The sequence below is a fragment of the Pleurodeles waltl genome, chromosome 10 (genome assembly GCF_031143425.1).
Source record: "Pleurodeles waltl isolate 20211129_DDA chromosome 10, aPleWal1.hap1.20221129, whole genome shotgun sequence".
Classification (NCBI taxonomy): Eukaryota; Metazoa; Chordata; class Amphibia; order Caudata; family Salamandridae; genus Pleurodeles; species Pleurodeles waltl.
Window position 1 is genome coordinate 398,903,266 of NC_090449.1, and position 20,616 is coordinate 398,923,881.

The 20,616-nt window shown below is 42.9% G+C and overlaps 2 protein-coding genes across 6 annotated transcripts in view; one reads left to right on the forward strand and one right to left on the reverse strand.

Moving 5' to 3' along the window:
* Positions 1-20,616, reverse strand: part of IFT140 (intraflagellar transport 140) — a 1,792,511-nt gene that overhangs the window by 364,227 nt on the left and 1,407,668 nt on the right. The gene's annotated exons all lie outside the window — the stretch shown is intronic.
* TMEM204 (transmembrane protein 204) overlaps positions 1-20,616 on the forward strand; it is a 115,191-nt gene that overhangs the window by 29,372 nt on the left and 65,203 nt on the right. The window contains exons 2-3 of the mRNA XM_069210627.1: positions 10,992-11,742; positions 18,647-18,802. Of these exons, the coding sequence (XP_069066728.1) occupies positions 11,478-11,742; positions 18,647-18,802 (421 nt within the window). The 5' untranslated portion in view covers positions 10,992-11,477. The remainder of the gene's footprint in view (positions 1-10,991; positions 11,743-18,646; positions 18,803-20,616) is intronic.

Consider the following 20,616-nt stretch of genomic DNA (forward strand, 5'->3'; position numbering starts at 1 on the left):
GTGTCTGTCCATTTGTAAACCAAAAGATTAGCCCCCACATAGCACCCCGCTCCTCTGGGCCATCTCTTTAATGCTGCACATTGATCTCAATCCTTTCCTCTTTCTCCAGGGCCACTAGTCTGAGGTCCCAGGTGTCTCTGGATCCGAATCTGACCTTGCTGCCCTGCTCCCTGCTGCCACCAGGACTCATCTGAAAAGAATTTTCATGTGAACAGAGGTTTAAGTGGGGGGTGCTATAGGGACACACATGTCAAAGCGTTTTTAATTTTACATTGTTTTTGTTTAAATAAAAACTGTCCCTGAATGGTTGGGGTAATATAGGGGTGTTATCAACTGACTTCTTGGAAGCATCCTTTTCACAGACACTTAAACAATTTGTATTAGGTACAGTCCCTTGAGCTATTACTAAAATATATACTTTGATAGCACTTGTTTTATCTTAAATTCTAAAAAATAATTTTGCAGCAGACTATCTTATACTGTGTGTAATGCAATGTTAAGATAATGACTTAAATATTCACAGTGCTTTCTGTTACAAGCTGGGACCTCGCAGTGCTATAAAAAGACAAAACTATTCCCAATGTGCCAACCAGGATTCAATTCTGTGATGCTCTGAACACACCAACACACACACCGTTGCAGGGTTTGCATCAACCAAATGAGGTGTCATAAGGTAAAAGTGTCTTTCCCACAGATTACTCTAATTTGCGTTTATTTCTGCGTTATTTTATATGCAGTTACGTAAAGGTAAAAAACGAGACACTGAACAGACTGTTTTGTTCTATTTAGCCATGTCTTTAATCCCACCCACTCAGGACCACAGTTCTCGTGTGTTCTTTTTAGAAAGTCAACCACTGCATGTAATTTAAGACATCCTTGAAACGTGCCAAATAAACTAATTCATGCTTCCAGTTTAGCTTCATTCAGAAATACTTGTGAGGCATTTGCGACCCTTTGGGAGTACAACCGCGCGCCCCACGCTTTCGGGATCTGTTGCAGCTAGTCTCAAAATCGGCTCCGCCAACTGAAGCAGTAACGTTTGATTTCTGCTCAGTTATATCAAATGGGTAGGGCTGGAGTGGAGTTCATTGTCCATCTGACATGCCCCTGACCCTTCCTCAGTTCCGGAGGCACCCGACTATCAGAAAACTGAAATGTTCCCCTTGGACTAACTAGTGAACCTGTCAGTAATTGGACGAATTGGGCAGCATCCACTATCTTAAGCCTCGTTTAAGAAGGGATAGTTAAAGATCATTAATGTCCAGAAAATGAATGTTTTTCACTTTCCTCAGTCTCCTGTAGAATTTTGGCATATTGGAAGCGTCCCACAGATTGTGGCATTATTCTGAAAATTTGGTGTCTGCGTTCCCCGGCTGATAGAACACATGAAGAGGTAGAGCTGACACCTAACAGGCAGAGCGGACATGGACAGACACGCACGCAAGGTTCTCTCCCACTTCCTAAAAGTGAATGTGGCTAGCATGTGTACTCCGCCTTTCTACACCACTCCTCCGTCCTCCTGAGTGGCCCTGTCTAATGAAGAAGTCCCACCAGTGTGCAATGGGACAATCTGTGGAGTGAGTTATAGAGGATTGGGTCTCACCCCTGAGCAGGAGAGCGTATCGTGCGGTGCAAGGGCAGACTGTGCTCTCTAAGGGTGCAATCATGTTTGGAACCCCTCTGGGTGAATGACAGGCCCAAGAACTTGTTTAAGTGACTATGTCCACATAACGCAGGTAATAAGGGCCGCACCCAATACATTTCTGAGCAGAGGGCCTAAACACCCTGATAGACTTGGGAAGGGAAGCAAGAAGACAAATGATTTCCCTTGGTTAGTTTTCATACTGGACTCCTCAACCTACATTACACCCCGGGCCCTAGATCTTACCTAGGCTGGAACATCTCCATCTCCTCAGTGAAATGAAGGGCATCCTTGTAGAGCAAACCAAGCACAACCCCCTAAACTGTCACTTAAATGTAATGGGACCCAGTAGGTTGGAGGTTCTGTCTTAATCTGAAGTGAACTCTAACCTGTCTTGCTGTTGAATCACTTTGCACACGTTTTCTGAGATCTGCAGAAGAGTCTACAACTAATTAGTCAGAATCGAACTCACACCTGCGGCTGATTAACATCTGAACGTGCTAAAGAATGTACATACATGCGCCACACAGCCTTCTCCGCCTAACCTGCAACATTATCTCCTCTCAATCTGTAGTAGAACTGAGACCTAATCAATCAAAGATTCTTCCTCGAATCCCCCACACAAGTCCACCCTGGGTACCCACAAAGCTGCAAGTCACCATAAATCACAAAAAGGGGCGTAACTTGCTGCAAAGGATGGTCTCAATCTACGGAGTCTACCATGCACCTGGTTCAAGATACCACCTAGTCCCTATCCGCCCGGTACCTCTCTATTCTACTGAAGCGTTTATCACCAATTTGACAATTATCTTCCAGAGTTCCTCTTTAATCTTCTGATCAGGGCTGAGCCGCGACAATGTGTTTCAGTGTCCAGCAGAACCCACTCCGGATAAGCCACTGGGATATGTTTTCATAGTGCCGTATGAAGCTCCCGGTGACCAGTGCCAGTGAACGCTACGTGCAGCAAGGGGTGCTTTCTGAGACCTCTTATCCCACTAGCGTGACGTGCATGTGTGCGTGCGTTCTGAAAGAACCCTAAACAAAAACAAACAAACTCGGTGCTCCTCCAGTGCACTTAAAAGAGGCAAATTGTGGTAAAGCCAGATGTTCCACTATAGGGAGAAGGGGGTCCAGTTCAGATTCCACCTTGTCGCAAATCCCAGTTTAGCATTAAATCTGATTAGCCACGGTCCAGTCAAGCTCCTCTGGAGCGGCTCCTGACCTCTGGGTATTCCTTCCGGCCTGACCCATTCCTCAGAGGGGTGACAGAGTTTATTCGGTCCTGGTGGCTGCAGGGAGATGTGGCCGAATGCAGGGGGCACCGTGCCAGGGATAGCCATACTAGACGCGGAAAAATGCACGGGTATAGATGAGGGAAGATACCTTTTTTTCAGTCAAGTGGTACGCATGCCTCCTAGTGGTGGGACCGTAAAGTATTTTTTTAAGCTGTGCACAATCGGCATCCCGCAAAATACCTGACAGCCGCACGCTCTTACCGTGCACGTGCTCCCGGCTTCCCATTTTACTATCTGTTTAATATTCTGACCAGTGGAAGGGGACATGCTATGTGTGTCTTGAGAACAGTAAAGAGTCTTGGGATAGCAATACAGACACCATAAAGGTGACGTTCTCCCACTCGAGTGTTCCTGCTCTGGCTTATTGCCCATCCGCGGGTCAATTGTCATCAAGACAAGAGAAAGAGAGCAGAACATCAGAAGCATTCGGCAGCCGTTATCTATATGCGAACACATCTAAGAACACATCTCGGCAACATGCATTGCTTCTAGAGGATGTGGGTAAAAGTAGTGCCTCCCCAGAAATGCACGTGGATCCGCCCACATAATGGCTTTCTGGAGAAAGCAAGGGAAACTGCTTGAGGTCTGGTGGAGAGTGCCTAGGTACTCGCAAGAGGGGCGTCGAAGGAGCACGGCTGGATACACAATGTTATCCATAATCCGGAGGTGCCCCGCCTTGCTCTGCTCAACTACGAAAGATGGAAAGACAGAAAAACAAAATTCCATGCTACTGTCCCAATAAAAATCTAAAAGCAAGCTCGACATCCATCTCATGAAGAAAACCAGTCGATGCCCTCATTAAGAGGACGAAAGCTTGGACCTTTGGGACAAAGGAGGATTTTAGCCAAGCAACAACATAGTCTTCATGAAAAACCATGGCCAGTTCAAAAGTATACAAGCCCTGCAGCTCAATGAAACTACGCCTTGTAGAAGTAAAAACTAGAAATGCTAACTTCCAGGATAGCAATTTTACATCAAATGAGGAAATAGGTTCCTATTGATTATACATTAGATGGGAGAGGATGTCAGGTTCAAATTCAGTATCTCAAAACATCACCTGATCTATGGGGTGGAAGATAGATGGACAAGTCCAATCAGTGTCCTCGTTGGTGGTAAAGGTCTCCAAGTTCACTTCTGTGTGCACCTACTGTAGCTAATAGATCTTTGTGTCAAATTGAGCACATTATTCCATCTGCTGCTTCAACAGATAAATGTTGTTGACCACAGTACACGTGAAAGGATCATTCTCCTTGAAAAGTGCATATGTGCAATACCTTATCCACTTGATTCTGTAACCGGACCTTCTTGTGGGACTTCTGGCAACTACCAGGACATTCTGAATAGTACAGAAAGGTACTAGATGAGTGATGGTCAGCTCTACAGGAACCATGTACTCAAGATGCACAGCTAGAATACAGGATGGAGAATGGCCCCTTTGCCTCCCTAAAGGGATAGCGGATCAATGTACGCTGCAGAGCTCCCCCAGCCCGTTTCAGATATAGGAGCTCCAGAAACCAGAAGTAGGAGGGACAGGTCGAGACACCTGGATAACTGAATTTCATAGATTGTCCTTAACTTTCTAGAGGACTATAGGAAAGAGTCTGCTGAGAAGGAAGGCACAGAGGAACTTCTTTGACCAACTGATCAGAACATGGTTTCTCTTAGAAATGGGACCTACCCAGGAGGTAAAGTTCTTGTATTTGGTGCAGATGAGAGGCAAAATAAATGAGCAATCTTTATTGTTTAGTTAATTAAAACATACAATTAAAAAACATACATTGTTGCCCATATTAGACTAGTACGATTTGTAAAGCATTATTACTATGTTAGTGCTCAGTCGTAAGAAACGTGCTGGGTGCATTATTTCCTAGGAGACTAGTAAATAGGGGTCTGAAAATTTGGAGATAGCATCATAATGTATGACTAGTGATGAAAGCAATTGGTGGAGAGCTTCTAGTGTTCTTTAATTTTATTTTTGGGCTATAACCTTGTCGGCCCGATGTTATATCACAGCATATAGGATACATCCTTTAGAAATAGTTACAATAAAGAAAATGCACTATGGTCTTGCATGATATCTATTAGAACACATGGAATTGGGGATTTTTGGTATAATCTAATTTATAATATAATGGTCTCATCTATACTTTTTATATAGTTGGTTTAATGGAGACAATTTATTCATAGTAAATATTTTGGACATAAGTACAATGGCAATAGGACATTGAAATTAATTTAAGCACCCGGAATTGTGTTCCAGTAAAATGGAACCAGATATTTATAGACGAGAGAATACACAGATAAATCAGGAAAGGAGGAAACTATATTCGGGTCATTATTAGATAATCAAAAAGAAGGTAAAAATGAGTAATAGTTGTTAGTGGTGTATAATAAGGCACTAGGTCATTGATTCATAGTATTGTTTGGGAGATACAAGTGATCTGTAAGCTAATATACCCATGGGTAATAATTGAAATAGGAGACTTAATGATTAGAATTGGTTCGGTATGCCGTAACATATATCAAGTTCATCCCGCAGTCTGTTTTTCATGGTTATTTTATTGAGCAAGAATAGTCTGTCCTCTGTGCTCTCTAACTCACACAAGGACATTGCACAAGTCCGTCTTCTATCGCTATCATGGGGCCGCGGGCTTTAAAACAACTCATTTGAACGAGATTAGGTTTCGTACACGGAACGTCGGCGTACTCGCGGCGCAGGAATTGGATACGGGTAAGAGATTTATTGAACTTTAGGAAACCAGTTTATTCGAATCACGGGGAGCAGATAGTGGCATAATTGAACTCTTTATAGCATTATAGGAGACGAGGTCGAACACGGATTTGGGCTAATAATTTCAACAGCCCGTACGGATTGATTTGGAAGATTGGTGAGTGATGATGGGAACCATAGAATAGAGAGCTATGGGAGACTGTTGATCACAGGATATTAATCAATATCTTTACTCATATGGTTCTAGCATATATACAAGGAACTTGATACTTGAGAAACGAAGGTTTACAAGGTAATGAGCAGTATTACATGGTGTGAAATTAAGACACCTAATATTTATATATATCTTTTGGGTCTAAACACTTTGGGCATAATAGGAATTACAGAATTTTCATTCAAACTTGTGGCACCCCTAGGGCATATTATTTAAGATTGAGCATGCATCACATAAGGTACACTGGGTATTCTTACCATTTGTGCACAGTGTGGAAATTTCATCACGATTTAGGTTCCAATACAGTATTCTATACTAAGTTAAGGGGATATCACGGACTGGTTGAGATCGACCACTTGCATGATTCCTACTGTTGGACAAGGGGATGTGACACCTTCACCTACTTGTACCTGTATATATTACTGACATTAATTATTGATTTGTTAATGATGGGTAATACTATTCTAGGAGGTCCTGAGGAAATCATGGGGTACACCCCGGATGAAACATGTGTTGACCTGTGACCTATTTGGATGATTTCTTTGTTGATCAAAGACTGACATTGGACCTGTGACCTATTTGGTTGATCTGTTTGTTGATCAAAGACTGACATTGGATAAAGGAATTTATTTCGTTTGGATTGGATATATTGATTGGACTGCTGATTTTACATTATTATGAATTAAACATCTACTGAACAATGTAAAGGATAACTTTGTGAACATATTGCTGATATTGTATTTGTAACACCCTATTACAAATTGTTGTTATTGATTTACACGTGTGCCATTACCTATTGTATTGTTTAGATAACAGTCTTGTTATCAAATTAAGGTGTTGGGGGGTGAAACCTGAGTTCTGAGCACCATGTTGAATAGTTTTCGGTACATGCAAATAGATTGGGAAGTAGGAGCGCCAAGTCACTCATAATTTCACCCTCTAATGTTTAGTGCTGGGTGCATTAGTAAAGAAAATAAGTGCAGCACATGAGTCATGGAACTGGGTTCTGAAAGAAAGTGCTTTGTAGGATCATTAAAACAGGGTAATGAATGCTGGTCAGCCGGTCATGGAGTAGGGCTCTGAAAGAAAGTGCTTATTGCATGCATTAAAACCAGGGAGTGAGTGCTAGCCAGTGCAAGTGCTATTAGACCCTAGGGGCCAAAGCAGGCAGTAGACTTAGGGCCTGATTCTAACTTTGGAGGACGGTGTTAAACCGTCCCAAAAGTGGCAGATATACCACCTACCGTATTACGAGTCCATTATATCCTATGGAACTCGTAATACGGTAGGTGGTATATCCGCCACTTTTGGGACGGTTTAACACCGTCCTCCAAAGTTAGAATCAGGCCCTTAGTTGGCTGAGAGGTAGTGAATGGGAGAAAGAGCTCGAGACATGTACCATGTGACTGCGATCAAGGGGGCACACCAAATATAGTCCCCTAGGGACATTGTGCGAACATGGGTGGGCATTAGAAAGCGACCATGCTCTGTGGGCCAGCTTTGTCAATTTTGTTTCGTCATAAATTTCAGGAAATTCCAACAGTGTATTAGAACCTCTCCTTGTAGGCAGGTTATAATTGCCTGCCTGCATGTAGGAGTTCTGATCCTTATAAAGTGCTGTTTCAACAGACCTCTTCACTCTGGCAGTAAGGTGGGGGCAGGTCCAGACGATGTGACAAATATGTTCCTTTGGAAAATGACAGAGCCAACAAGCGGTCTTGGTAGCTCTTCTTCTCCAGACCAGGAGGTTGCAACACGTAGGGAAGCAACCTAACCAACGGTTCAGCAGCCTTGGTTTTGCCTTTAGTATAAGCGACTCCCCAATGTACGGCTGATGCTTTAAAAGTCCCTATGAGGCTATTATCATCTAGGCATATGACCTTTTTGACAGCAGAGCTTTGTCGTTGAGAGAGGAGAGCTTTTTAGAAGCAGAATTTATGGCTCTATTAAAAGTTCGCTGGGAGAGAGTTAAGGACCTCAGCCTGAAATGTCGTTAGAGCCTGTTTTAAATAGTTGTGTGCCAGAGTGTTTCCTAGATCAGAGATAGATTTCCACACGATGCTAGTAAGTGTGTATCTCAGCTCATTTTTCAGCTTGTAACAGGTTTTTAGATACGCACCAAGGCTATTTGCCTTCTGTCTATGAAGGCAGAACTCCAGGCGTATTTGAGCTGGTGAACTGGGAGATTAAACAGCCGCCGGTAAGTGCTAGTTTTGGTGTTGTCAATTATTTTATCAGCTCTCCCTCTAAGAGCCTCTGAACAGCATGCTATTGAAGGGAAATGTTCAGCAGCCATGACCTGTAGGAGCGATTGAAGAGACAAGCCTTTTAGAGAGTTCCTTAAATGCAAAAAACAGATGTAAAGGAGCTGTTTTTCTATTGTATTGAGCTGCACTGTTTGTTAAGCAAGCCACCTGATTTGAAGATTACACCTAAGTATTTATATTCCGTAGCGGATTCCAGGGCTGAGCATCCAGATAAACAATAGGTGGCTGAGTTCTTCTTGTGCTGACTAACATGGACTTGGTTTTGTTGAGGTTAACTTGAAAATGTAGCTGATGCGTTGATTAGTTGTTGCAGGCCGACTCTCGTGTAGCGGATGCGCAGATTAGTCGTTGCAGGCCGACTTACGTGTGACAGATCAAAACGTCATCAGCATACAGCATGTGAGAAGCTCTAAATCCAGAGGGATGCAAATTGATGATTTTGAGTGTAGAGGTCAGCTCCGCCAGATACAGATTAAACAAAAATGGTGCTAGGACACGTCCTTGTTTGAGGCAACAGGTTTTTAACTCAGGTGGTGATCCCAAGCATCAAAAACAGAGTTGAGGACTGCCCAAATGACTTCCCACTCATGAGGAGTGTGTAGATATCTGATGATGGAGATGGCCCTAAGGCCGAGCATACCCACAACGTGAGACTCCAGAAGAAAAAAAACATTCTGAGAATTCACCCACTCCCAGATCTTCATTGACAGAAAGCAGGATTAGAAGCCATGAATGTTGCCTTGTATATTCTTGGTGTATAACAGGAATGTGGTATTGTCCAGAAGAATCATGACTATCCTGGGCTTGGCTACTGGCATGCTTATATGGAAGCATGTATTCCAGGTAGTATTCCCGCACTGTTTCCAGCTATTTGAAGCATATTTCCGCAGAATGGGGAATAACTGCTTGGACCCGGAGTTAATAGGTCTTTACTGGGCAGTTTTTCTCAATTCCAAAGAAACTAAAACACTCACGTTCCCTGCATGCTCTTAGCAGGTGGAAATTGTCAGAGTGTGCCTTTGAGGGGGTGGGGGTTAAGTGTGAAAGGGCAGCAGTGCAGGGCACACTTGTACCTGTTGAGAGGAGCACTCTCTGCTTTGTTGTACTGTTGCAGGGGTACTGACGTCCACAGGCCCTGCTCTTGCAGCAGCAAAAACAGGACCAGTACCTCCATGCCGAGAATTATCAGGTATAGAGTATACAGACCCAATATGCCAGGCCCGGAGAGACTTATTTCACCCAGAGTTATTACTTCAGGTGAATACCCCAACCCATAATGAGATAATGCATGTAAAGCCTAAATCACAGCTCCACCAAGGGGAATTGTAACAAACTGTTGGGCAGCTCTTAACTCAGATAATATCAGAGCTTCAAATTCCAGTTCAACTCTAGGTGGGACAATAGTGCATTACCACCATTTACTATATGTTTGGTGAATTTCAGAGGTTGTACAGGGCTTTTAAACAATGTTATCATTAAAATAATGCTTAGGAAGGCACCTCGAGGACTAACATTTTAGATACTGTATTGGTAAGGCCCGAGTTTGCCCCATGAAAGTTTTGGATTATATGTTTATATTTCAAAGTTTGTGTTTTTGAAACGTTTTTTCTACCTTGTGCAAATACAATCTTTCAACCGGATTAAACCATGGGTGACAGTGAAGGCCATAATGTCCCCCAGCAGGAGGCAATGCAGAAAGCTGAAACAACAGACTACGTCTGGCGATTCAAATCTTTAAATGCCTGCTCTTCACAGCAGGAGGTGTTGTAGAGACCAGACAATAAACAGCAACCACCGGAAATCTATTGCCTTAAGCTCTATATGTCCCCAGATGAAGGTATTGCGGCAAAGCATAAATGACTGGAGAGGTTGAAGCAACTCTCTATGAGCAAGAGGCACTCTAGGGAAATGGATGCCTTGATTACACATTTCAGTGCTGTAGCTCGTCATTTATCTCACTCTCAATATAAATGTTAAATGTGGATTCAGGTTATTGGCCGTATTTTAAGGTAAATACTCTCAAGATATTACAAGTAACCCATCCTCAAGGAGTGCATACGTTCTCTGTTTACAGACACACCTAGCAGGACTAAAAAGGGACTCACTCACAATCATCTCTACCATAAAAAAAATCCCCCCCAAGAAGACTTTTCAGAGAGAGGTGAGGGCAACAGCAAGGTCGAGCCCATCCAGCTCTAAAACTACCCTGGGAGCTCCGCTGAAGTTTCTGCCTCTCTCCAAGGCTCTGGTACTCTGGCTATGTTGTCGGGAGGCGAGAAATGCAGTCCTGGAATAGGTTTGGGGGATGGGAATGGAGAGGAAGAGATTAGAACAAGTCTTCAGTAGTCTTTCCCAGCCTCCTTCCTCTCAGGAAATATATCCTGCACATGTCTGGCTGAGCGGAGGCAGGAGCCTGTGTTTGCTGCAGTCCTCGGATACGCCCGAAGCCCAACCAAAAAAATAAAACTGTCATTTCCTCTTGACTGAGCTGAGGGGAAAAAACAAAAAAAAACAGCAGCAAGCACTAGTGCTTTAGTCCCTGAACACCGACCCAGGCGATAGGTCTCCACAGCGCACCTGAGGCCTCGCACGGCCTGACAGCAGCAGTGAAGTCCAGCTAGTACCCACTGCACCATCGACACCTGCAAATCGGTCCCTTGGGATTGGAAGGCTAGTTATATTTCTGGAATTGGCCAGCAGTGTCCAACTATAATTAGCATTCAGCTCGAGAAACAATTTATGGAAACTGGTCCTCAATTCGTTGTAGACCCCTTAGGAGAAGCAGGCTTACCTACTCCTTTGAAAATAAACTTCACAAATGTTCTTTCCTCGTTTTTTGCAGTTGGAACGTTGTGGATAGGATTCTCAGCGTCGCCAGTGGATGAGCTACATGAACAGCTGCCCAGCATCTACAGATCCACGTTTTCCTTGAAGAAAGCAGCAGCAGACCTTTGAGGAAAATCACCTCGTTCCCACTACCCAGTGTGGAGTGTTGTGTGTCTCGGTACCCTCTCACTCAGATCCTGACACAAATGGATGCCCTCATTCTCTGGATCCCTGGTGCGGAGATAGCACTGCAGGAGGGTGGATAAGAGAAAGTTCCGCTGGACACCGGATATCTTGGGGCATTTCTCCCAACTTCTCTGGGCTCTGAGCTTTCTCTGTGGACCTCTGAGAATGAGTGGTGATGTCCTTTAGCAGCCCCTCACACTGATCTTGTGACTTCCTTCCGATCAAAGCACCTGTCAAGCAACCCCTGTCTCGGAGCTGAGGGTCCCCAGGCACCTCAGGCTCAGGTTCAAAGGGAGGCTGTGGCCGGTGCTCGGCTATGACTGTGCAGAAGCTAGTGGCCACGGCAGTGGCAGTGGCCCTAGTCTCATTGATTCTCAACAATGCAGCCGCCTTCACTCCCAACTGGGTGTACCAAACCCTGGAGGATGGACGTAAGCGCAGCGTGGGTCTGTGGAAGATGTGTGTGCAAAGCAGAGTGACTGCCAGCCTCAAGCCTGGTCACACAGAAGAGAGATCCTGTGAAACAGTCAGCTGGGGCTCCGAGTCAGCTGGGATGCAAGAATCTCGCAGCACTGTCAAATGTAAGTTTACGTTGGTTTTTAATAATGTTTCATAGAATGATTAAACTGTAAGACTTCACCGAACCATTCTTCCTACGCCCACTAGCGCACAGAAATCTCAGTAATACTGATAAACTATGGATCCCTGGATCATCGTGTCTGAAATGTAGCTAAAATAGTTACCAATGTATACTTTGCAAGGAAAGTGGATTTGCGACAGGGGAGTGGGTGTAGGCAAGGTTGGCCACTTGAAAGACTGAGTCAGGTTATTCTAGTTGAATATGATGTGTTCAGACGATACTGATAAGTGAAGTCATTTCTGGGCAAAAAGAGACACTTGGGCAAAAACACATAAATAATGTGGTAAAATTGTAATGCAAATAAGAGGATTATTTAAAATATTTTCTAAAGAGTAGAAATTAGTAATGGGACACTGGGAACAAAATATACACAGAAAGACTCCGAGGTTGATGCTAGCTCTATGCAACGGGACACACACAACACAATTTGCAGAACATTAGCCTTTTCTGAAAATAGGCAGATATAGACTGTAAACCACATAGAGGTTAAGAATTAGTACAGTGCAAAGTTTTGCTAAAATACACCTATTATTAAGTTGAAAGTACAGGTTTTGAAAATCCTTAGCAGTTATTTATTTATTTTTGTAGTAGATATATTTTGATTCTCAGTGTAAAAGTGCAAATTAGAAGTTTTTACAAACTATGCTGTAGACTCAGTATGCATGTACCGCAAAATGTTTGTAGTAGATAGTTTAACACAGACCTTCATGGAAATTCCTGGTGTAGAAACCACAGTTCTGTTAATGTACTAGGACTCCGATAGGTTGTTGGGTCTGGACTTAAGTTGAGGTGCCGAGACCATCACTGTGCTAATGTGGTAAGGCTCCTCAATCCATGTGTCAATTTCTCTGCTATGATGCAGGAACCACTGCTGTAATCACGTCCTAGTGGCCACTCTCTTGTCATGCAGCAGGAACAATGATTACACCAATATAAAAAAACACCAGTGTTCACTGAGCCCAAGTCTTATTCGCATACAGGATCCATTGTTTTACTGATGTACAATTATCAGGTTTGATCTCCTTGCATGACCCATCGCTATATTAACATACCGGGAAGGCCAGTCATTGTATTGAACACCCTGCAGCCCCTGGGTTCATTAAGTCCATTCCCATGCACTTATACCGGTACTGATTCCATACTAATGTATTACATATAGCCTTGGGAAAATTCTGTCCAGTCCATACTGATGTGCACAAATTATCATAATATTGGCAATCTAAGAAGTATCTGATCATCGGGTCCAACAGCGCGTGAAGTAGGACTTATCACCAAACTAACGTACTGGGACCCATGCATCACTGTGCCGAACCTTCAATGTGTCATAGGGAATACTGCTATATTAATGTATCAGGAACCCCAGGTCATATTTTCACATTCCTTTGATATTGTACAAGAACTACCAATAAAGTGTCCTAACATCCAATAAGCCATCAAGTACACCTCCAATGTAGGGCAGGAATCCTTGCAAGAATGTACCAGACCTGAAATTCATAAAGACGTTAACTCACATTATACGAAAATACTAAGATTGCCTCTAGGCTGTTGGGTCCACCTCCTATAGTTGGGCATGGAGCATCTCTGACCCACGGCTCCCTGGGCAGGAAAAAATCCAGTGCCACCTTAGGGCATGCCTACTCCTACTCAGTTATTGACTCTCTGCTAAATTAATTAATGTAGCAGGAGTACCTACGTCAATGAGTCTGCCTCTCTGCTGTGAGACAGAAAGCACCACTACAGTAAAGCACCGGGGCTCCCAGTTGGAAATAAACATCCAATGATGTAGGACAACCCCCCTAACATACTGGTAAACTATAGATTATTACATTTCTTCCTGTCAAGTAGCAATCACTGCTGTAATATTGGACCAGTCACCTCGATTCACTGTATTTAACTCTAGCAAAAGTGCATGAACCATCGATATAGGGAAAATAGTGTTCAATACTCTTCTCTCGGGCATGGAATCAGTGATTTACTAATATAACACCCCCCCCACCCCTTGAGTCCCTGTGCCCAGGCCCAGCTGTGGTAACAGAAACAACTGCTAGACGTCTACGTTTTGCTGGCCTGGTGGAGACCAGCTTTGACTGCATCACATGGAAAGCAAGTCTATTAAGTCACTGTCTGTGGATCTAACACAAATGTGTTATTTCTCTAGTTTTAAAGCATTAACTCTTGCAAAACTATGTTAAACCATTACAATCATTAGATTTCAATAATATTTTTACAGTTTATTAAATACCTTCAGAATCTGCTTTTTTGCACTAAACATATCAAGTTATTAGTTTTTCTTCATATGTTAAACTACAGAAGTCTTTTCATTAGTTTTGTCACATTTTCTCAGGTTTATCCACGAACTTAATCATAAAATGTTACCAGGACTGAATTCTAAACGTTAGTTTGATTACTAGTCCACTAAAAAATGAAATTATTGTAAATTTCTACTTGCTGTACTTACTTTAATGTAGCCTTCCAAAGTATTTAACTCTTTTGCTACTGAATTACACTGGCATAACGTATTCATTATACAGTCATCAAAATATAACCATCAGCTTCTTGGTCTGTATTTAAGTTTGCCCTAGGTGCACAGTTTCGAAAATATCTGTGTTGAATTGCACACCTTTTCACCAATGTGTTCCCTTCGATGCAGTAAATTAAAGCTGGGTAAGGTAAAGTGGAAAGGGCTCAAAGTGGGTCGATCTGTGTCAAAAGATTTCACCATGGTTGAAAGTATTATGAAAAATGAAACCAGTAACACACTGTGTCACAGGCATTCAACACCGATAAAATACAATTTCACACACTGGGAAACAAATTGTATTCATGCCAGTTGCAGTAATCTTTTCAATTGCACCACTGGCCTGAGTGAATGGCCATTAAGGACATTTGTTTAATACCAGCACACCCTTTCTGGGGTTTAGCACCATCAGCAAATTCTACTTTTGGATCCACTAAATAACTGCTTCCACTATTATCACCAAGGATATCACCAAGATTTTTAAATGATTGTCATTTACATGAATTTGTCATCTTCACCAACATCTATGAAACACAGTCGCGAACATCCGTGTCTTGTATTAAAGCCTTTCACTAGGGGCTCTAGTAATTCCCACAGTTGCACCAGTAATATTCAACAACAGCCTGCTTCAACACCCATTCTAGTTATCAGTGATATTCAGAAACAGGGGCGGCTCCTCTGTGAGCGCAGAGGAGCGTACACATCCCCTCGCCCCCCCCCCCAGCAGCAGCTGAAAACCTTTTCAAGAAAACAATAATAAATGGTGTTAATTATCATTTTCTTGAAAAGGGGCGGGCCACAGGCTATGACGAGCATTTGAGGGGAGTGCACAGAGCACTCCCTTCAGAGCACATGTGTGTTTGGCTGGCCATCTCGGGCCGACAAAACACACATGCGCAGTGGGCACTCTCCAGCCCAGCAACTGGGAGTGCCCTGGCTTGGAGCTCCCAGCCAATCCTGACGCTGAGCAGCGTCAGGATTGGCGCAGGGCAGGCTGGGAGCCTGTGCCTGCAGAGGAGTGGATGGAGCGGCGGCAGCAACGGTAAGTGTTTATTATTTTTTATTTAGTTATTACATTTTTATTCCGGACAACCCACGCGCTGCCCCGCCCTTTCTGCTTGTCGCGAGCTGCGACTGTTTAGAAATGCTGTCAGCTGTTCCAAATGACAACCAGACATAGCTGTTCATTACATGTTAGTCTGAGTGCTTTCCTTGGAGAGGATACAACTATGATAGAATCCGTATGAACTGGGATTCCTAAACACAAAATCACTAAGGGCAGAAACACTGGGCCCGATGTTAGTGGGTGAGCTTCTGCACTGAGAAAAACTCTTTTATACTTTGGGGAAAGTATTGCAGATACGGCCCAGCCCCTATTTGACCCCTTCCTCATGAAGGAGGAAGCATGTTATGCTCCCACAGTCACAGGGGAGCCTTCAGCCCTGCAACCCTTTCTCATAACCTACCTTGCAGCCTGCCCTGGCATAACATGAAGACTTGTCCTTGAATGCAAACACTATGTCTGGGTGATTCCACATCTCTCCACACCAACAGAAGAACAACACCTTTCAAGACATTCAAGCATTGCATCAACTCCCTGTCAGACCCATCTATTTGTCACTCTACAGAAAAGTGCGATGCCATCAACTGCTTTGGTGAAAAAATCCAGAAGATTAGGCAGCACATCAGCAGCACCACGTCTGCTTCTTCTCTTATGACCACCCCTTGTGCAGAATCCTACAATGGTCAGACTTCAAAGCCCTATCTCTCGCAGACACACTTAACTCGCTAAAAATGTATTACACTAATATTTCAGCAAAACTGTCTTTGGGGACTCTCTCCCACCCCTACTCACTATTGCCAATGCCGGTCTCATTCAAGGCATCTTTCCAGAATTTCTCACGATAGGCCAGATCCTCCCACTCCTAAAGAAACCTACACTAAACCATGAGGCGCTTGCTAACTACAGTAACATTACTCACCATTATTCAGTGGCAAGATAATTGAAAAAGCAGTGTATGTTCAACTTCAAGATCGTATTAATGCTAACCATCTCCTTTACAACTACCAATCTGGCTTCAGATCATGCTGCAGTACAAAGACTGATATCTTACACAACGTAGACCAGGCCTTCCTAACCCATGCTTCCTGATATTGCTGGACCTTTCAGCAGTTTCGATACAGTCAACTAGCCAACCCTCATATGCACTCAAGTGACTCAAAATGGATTCTTGGGAAATGTCCTTCACTGGTTCTTCTCCCACTTTTCGAATTGACCCCACTTTGTTTACATGGGCATCCCCAGATCTTAAATGAACTAACACTTGCGGAGTCCCCAAGGGTTTCATATTGTCTTTTTTCATCTTCATCCTCTACATGGAACAGCTTGGTTCTTTACTCATAGACAAAATCATTATGTTTCACCAATATGCTGCTGATACACAACTCTACTTGAAAGTCTGGTTCAGAAATCCAATGCCTAAAACACTGCCTCCAAATCATACAGTCTTGGAAATTCAGTATCTACCTAACGCTGAACCGAACCATAAAGAAATTCCTGTTACTTGGTGAAAAACCACAAACAATACAATCCTGTCTCAATGACAGGAACCTTGATCTCCTTCAACCACAACTTTCACCGGGTCAGTTGGATTCATCCTGGGTACCAACATCATGCTCAAGGAAAACACTGCCAAAAAACAAAGATGGCCCTGCTACCAACTCTATTCAAAACCAAGTTCAAAACTGCTGTTCAAGCCCTCGTACTCTCACATTTAGATGGTAGTAACACACTTCTCCATGACCTCCAATACTCCATACTGGTGCCCATTATGAGCATCATACACGCCACACCACAAACATCCAGGGTCTGAGGAAATATGATTGCATCACCTACATCCTGATGAAACTTTAATGGCTCCCCTTTTCATACTGCACCATCTTCAAAACTAGCTGTATCATTTGCACAGCCATCACAACCAGCAATCCCACTTATCTTGCAAATAAGCTCACTGGAACACAGCAGCAGGCCTTTTCCATTTATGCACCCAGGAACTGGAATATTATCTCTGCACCGACCAGGACTGCCCCAACGCTACTAAAATTTAGAAAGGATATGAAGAGACAAGTCTTTAAAGAGCACTATATCACAATGCATTTGCCGTCTACAACACAGCTTACATGCCTATCACTTGTTGACTGATGCTTCTCTTTGACCATGTACAGCACTGTGCTGACTTTTTGCTAGGTGCACACTATAGAAACATCACACACATAATACCCCTGTAGTCTTCCATCTATGCTTATCTGAAGCAAGGCACACTATGGGAGTCAGATTACGAACGTGAGAGGAGGTGGGTAGACTGAATGTAGTACAGGGAGAAAGGGGTTTTCAGGTACAGTTATGTAGAAAAGGAAGTTTGGTGAGCAGAAAATGTAGACTAGGATCGGGGGGGCGCAGCCATTAAGGATGACAAAAAATTCAGGTGAGCACCCCAACTGAGGGAGGTGGGGAAAAAGAGATAGTGTTTGGAGAATTCTGTAACATGGAGGCATAATATATGTTTGAAGAAAATCCATTCCATTTGGATGCAGGCCACAACAAGGGGGTAGATAGTTTGGCTGGTGGTAGTATGGGTAGGAAGGTACAGTAGTGGCAGTAAAATAGGATATGAATTCAGACACTGAAGTGGGTGAGGGGACATAACAAATGGGGGTAGCAGTGCAAATTGAATGAACTGGGCGAGAGAGGTACTGTTAGGAGAGATTAGTTACAAATGGTTTTATAATTCTGCAACAAGATGTTTGCTTGATGAGAACCCATTCAATCCTGATTTCTACCTCTCTACCCCCGACCACATCACTTTCTGCCTTCACTAACATTCCTCGTTGTACTATACAAGACTATAAACAGAAATAAATGTTCCTACTGCAGGACTGAATTGGTATCCTCTATGGTACATTGACTTAAAAAGTACTCCCTTGGTTCAATAATTTAAGTTATTTAAGTTTTGTGCGACTTTGGCTGTACCAAGAATTACTGTCCATGCATGCTCAGGACTACAACCAAAAGCCAATTTCATGCAGAAACAGGTGACTTTTTCAAACTGTACAATAGATTTTGGTGTACAAAAGTGTTCTTAAATGCAGCAAAAACACAATAGTGAACATGTTGTCAAAGTAAATATGTATGAGAGCATTCCAAGGGCACAAAAAAGTCAGTAATAACTCTGCAAAAACAGTGAAGTGGGTGGTGGCTTCTTACGCGGTTGGTTGTATTAATTTATGTTTTTGTTCTTTCTTGATGTGGTCTGTATGTCCTCTGCAGTACAGTTTGACATGATGCGGGCCTGTAACCTCATCGCCACCGTGGCCCTGACAGCCGGGCAACTCATCTTCTTGTTGGGACTGCTAGAGCTTCCGATCATCTCTCAGGACTCACAGTGGTGGGAGGAAGCCATTGCTGCTGTCTTCCAACTTGCCAGTAAGTAAAAACACACCAATTATGTTTATGCTCATGAGGGTCACTGAGGCTGGAGTATATCTTTTTTCAGGTGTATCGTGGAATAAAGCATCACAGAAGACAGCTCACTTTTCACTCTGTGCCAACAGGAATGAAAAAGCTTCCAGAACAGTGTTCCCAAATTGTGGGTCGAGATCCACTGGTGGGTTGTGAGGTGGTTATTAGTGGGTCGTTAAAGTCCTGGTCTGTATGTAAGTAATTATTTTAAATGATTAGCCTTAGTTCTGCATCAATGCGAAGATGCTGAACAATATCTCCAAGTACAGTTTGAAAATAAACCCTTTCAGATATTCCCAAGCAAGGTTCTGGGTGCACCTTTCAGTATTTGTTGCTGTTGTTTTTTACTTCACAAAGCCATTTCAACAGAGAATGTACTCACTATATGTGATCATACAAAACCATAAAACTTGTATGTGACTTTCATCAATTGAGAAATATGGATGTAGTCTAACTCACGAAGTTGCTGACTTTGGATCTGGGGAACGAGGTTTGAGTCCCGGTGCTGGCAGAAAATCTTTTGAATCTGGGCAAATCAGTTAATTGCCCATCCAGGCTTATAATATAATGGATCTGATTGTGTGTAACGTAATATGGTCCTCATGTAAATGCACTTGGGTTAGGTTTGCGCTATATAAAACCCCCCCACCCAAAAAAAAAAGAGAGAGAGTGTGTGTGTACTGTTTTCCAAAAGGCACCACTGGGCCTTTTTTCTTTTTTTTTTTAAATCACAAAAAATGGATGTCAGGCCTTACGCCCCACTTTGCTGCGGCAGATGGGGTTTCTCAAATTTACTAAAATGGCTCGCTTCAACAGCAATATTTTTCAGAAGCCTAGTGATTTTACTGAATGGATGCCACAGACGAGCACCTTACGCACAAAATTGTTTGAACACCAGTCTCCAGTGCACTTCACCATCTGCCAATTTTATCTTAGCCACAGTTCGATTTCGAGGGGTGTGGTCAAGGTCATGACGTTTACAAACAATTGCTGTTATTACATTAAAAAAACACACCCCACCTCATGTCCATTAAAGCTAGATGGGTTGCGAACGTTTGCTGTTCTAAAAATTTGGTTGTAGTTCTGAAATGTTTGTGAAGCACTGTTCTAGCATTGCAGTCAATGTAAACTACAATACCGAAAATCATATATGAATTAAGGAAAAAGGAAAGGTATTGTACTTCAATTCAATAGGTGTATGTGTAAAGAAAGCAAACAAAACCTTGCCTACAGCATATGCAGGATGCCAGGGAGACCTTGTACCAAATAAATGTGGCAGGCAGGACATGGAGGGAAAATGCATTAGCATCATGTAGCATGACATTAATGGACAGAACCAGACACCAACTCAAAACCTCTGAAAGACGTCAGGTTGTGCCCATGCTTCTCATTCAAAACCTTGCATGTTTTACACTCTTGGGTACACTATTATTGGCAATGATGTGATGTCATACTTAAGGTAGAAAGTAGAGGAGAAATACAAGGGAGCACAGCAAATATTAATAATAATGAGCTGGAAACAAAAAGGTTTCTAACAGTAGTTTGGAGAACTAAGAATAAACTCAAACATACATCCTGACACCACGGAAACTGTATTAAAAATATTTATATTCTCAAAAGAATGAACATGGCAAACTACTACACGAGAGGTTTCATCATGGAAAGACATAACTATAGGATACAATCCTTTGAATAATATGTAAACGCAACAACTGATTTATAAATTAAGTTTGGACATGATACTTAAATGGACTGAGAAAAATCAGGCTAAGGACCTT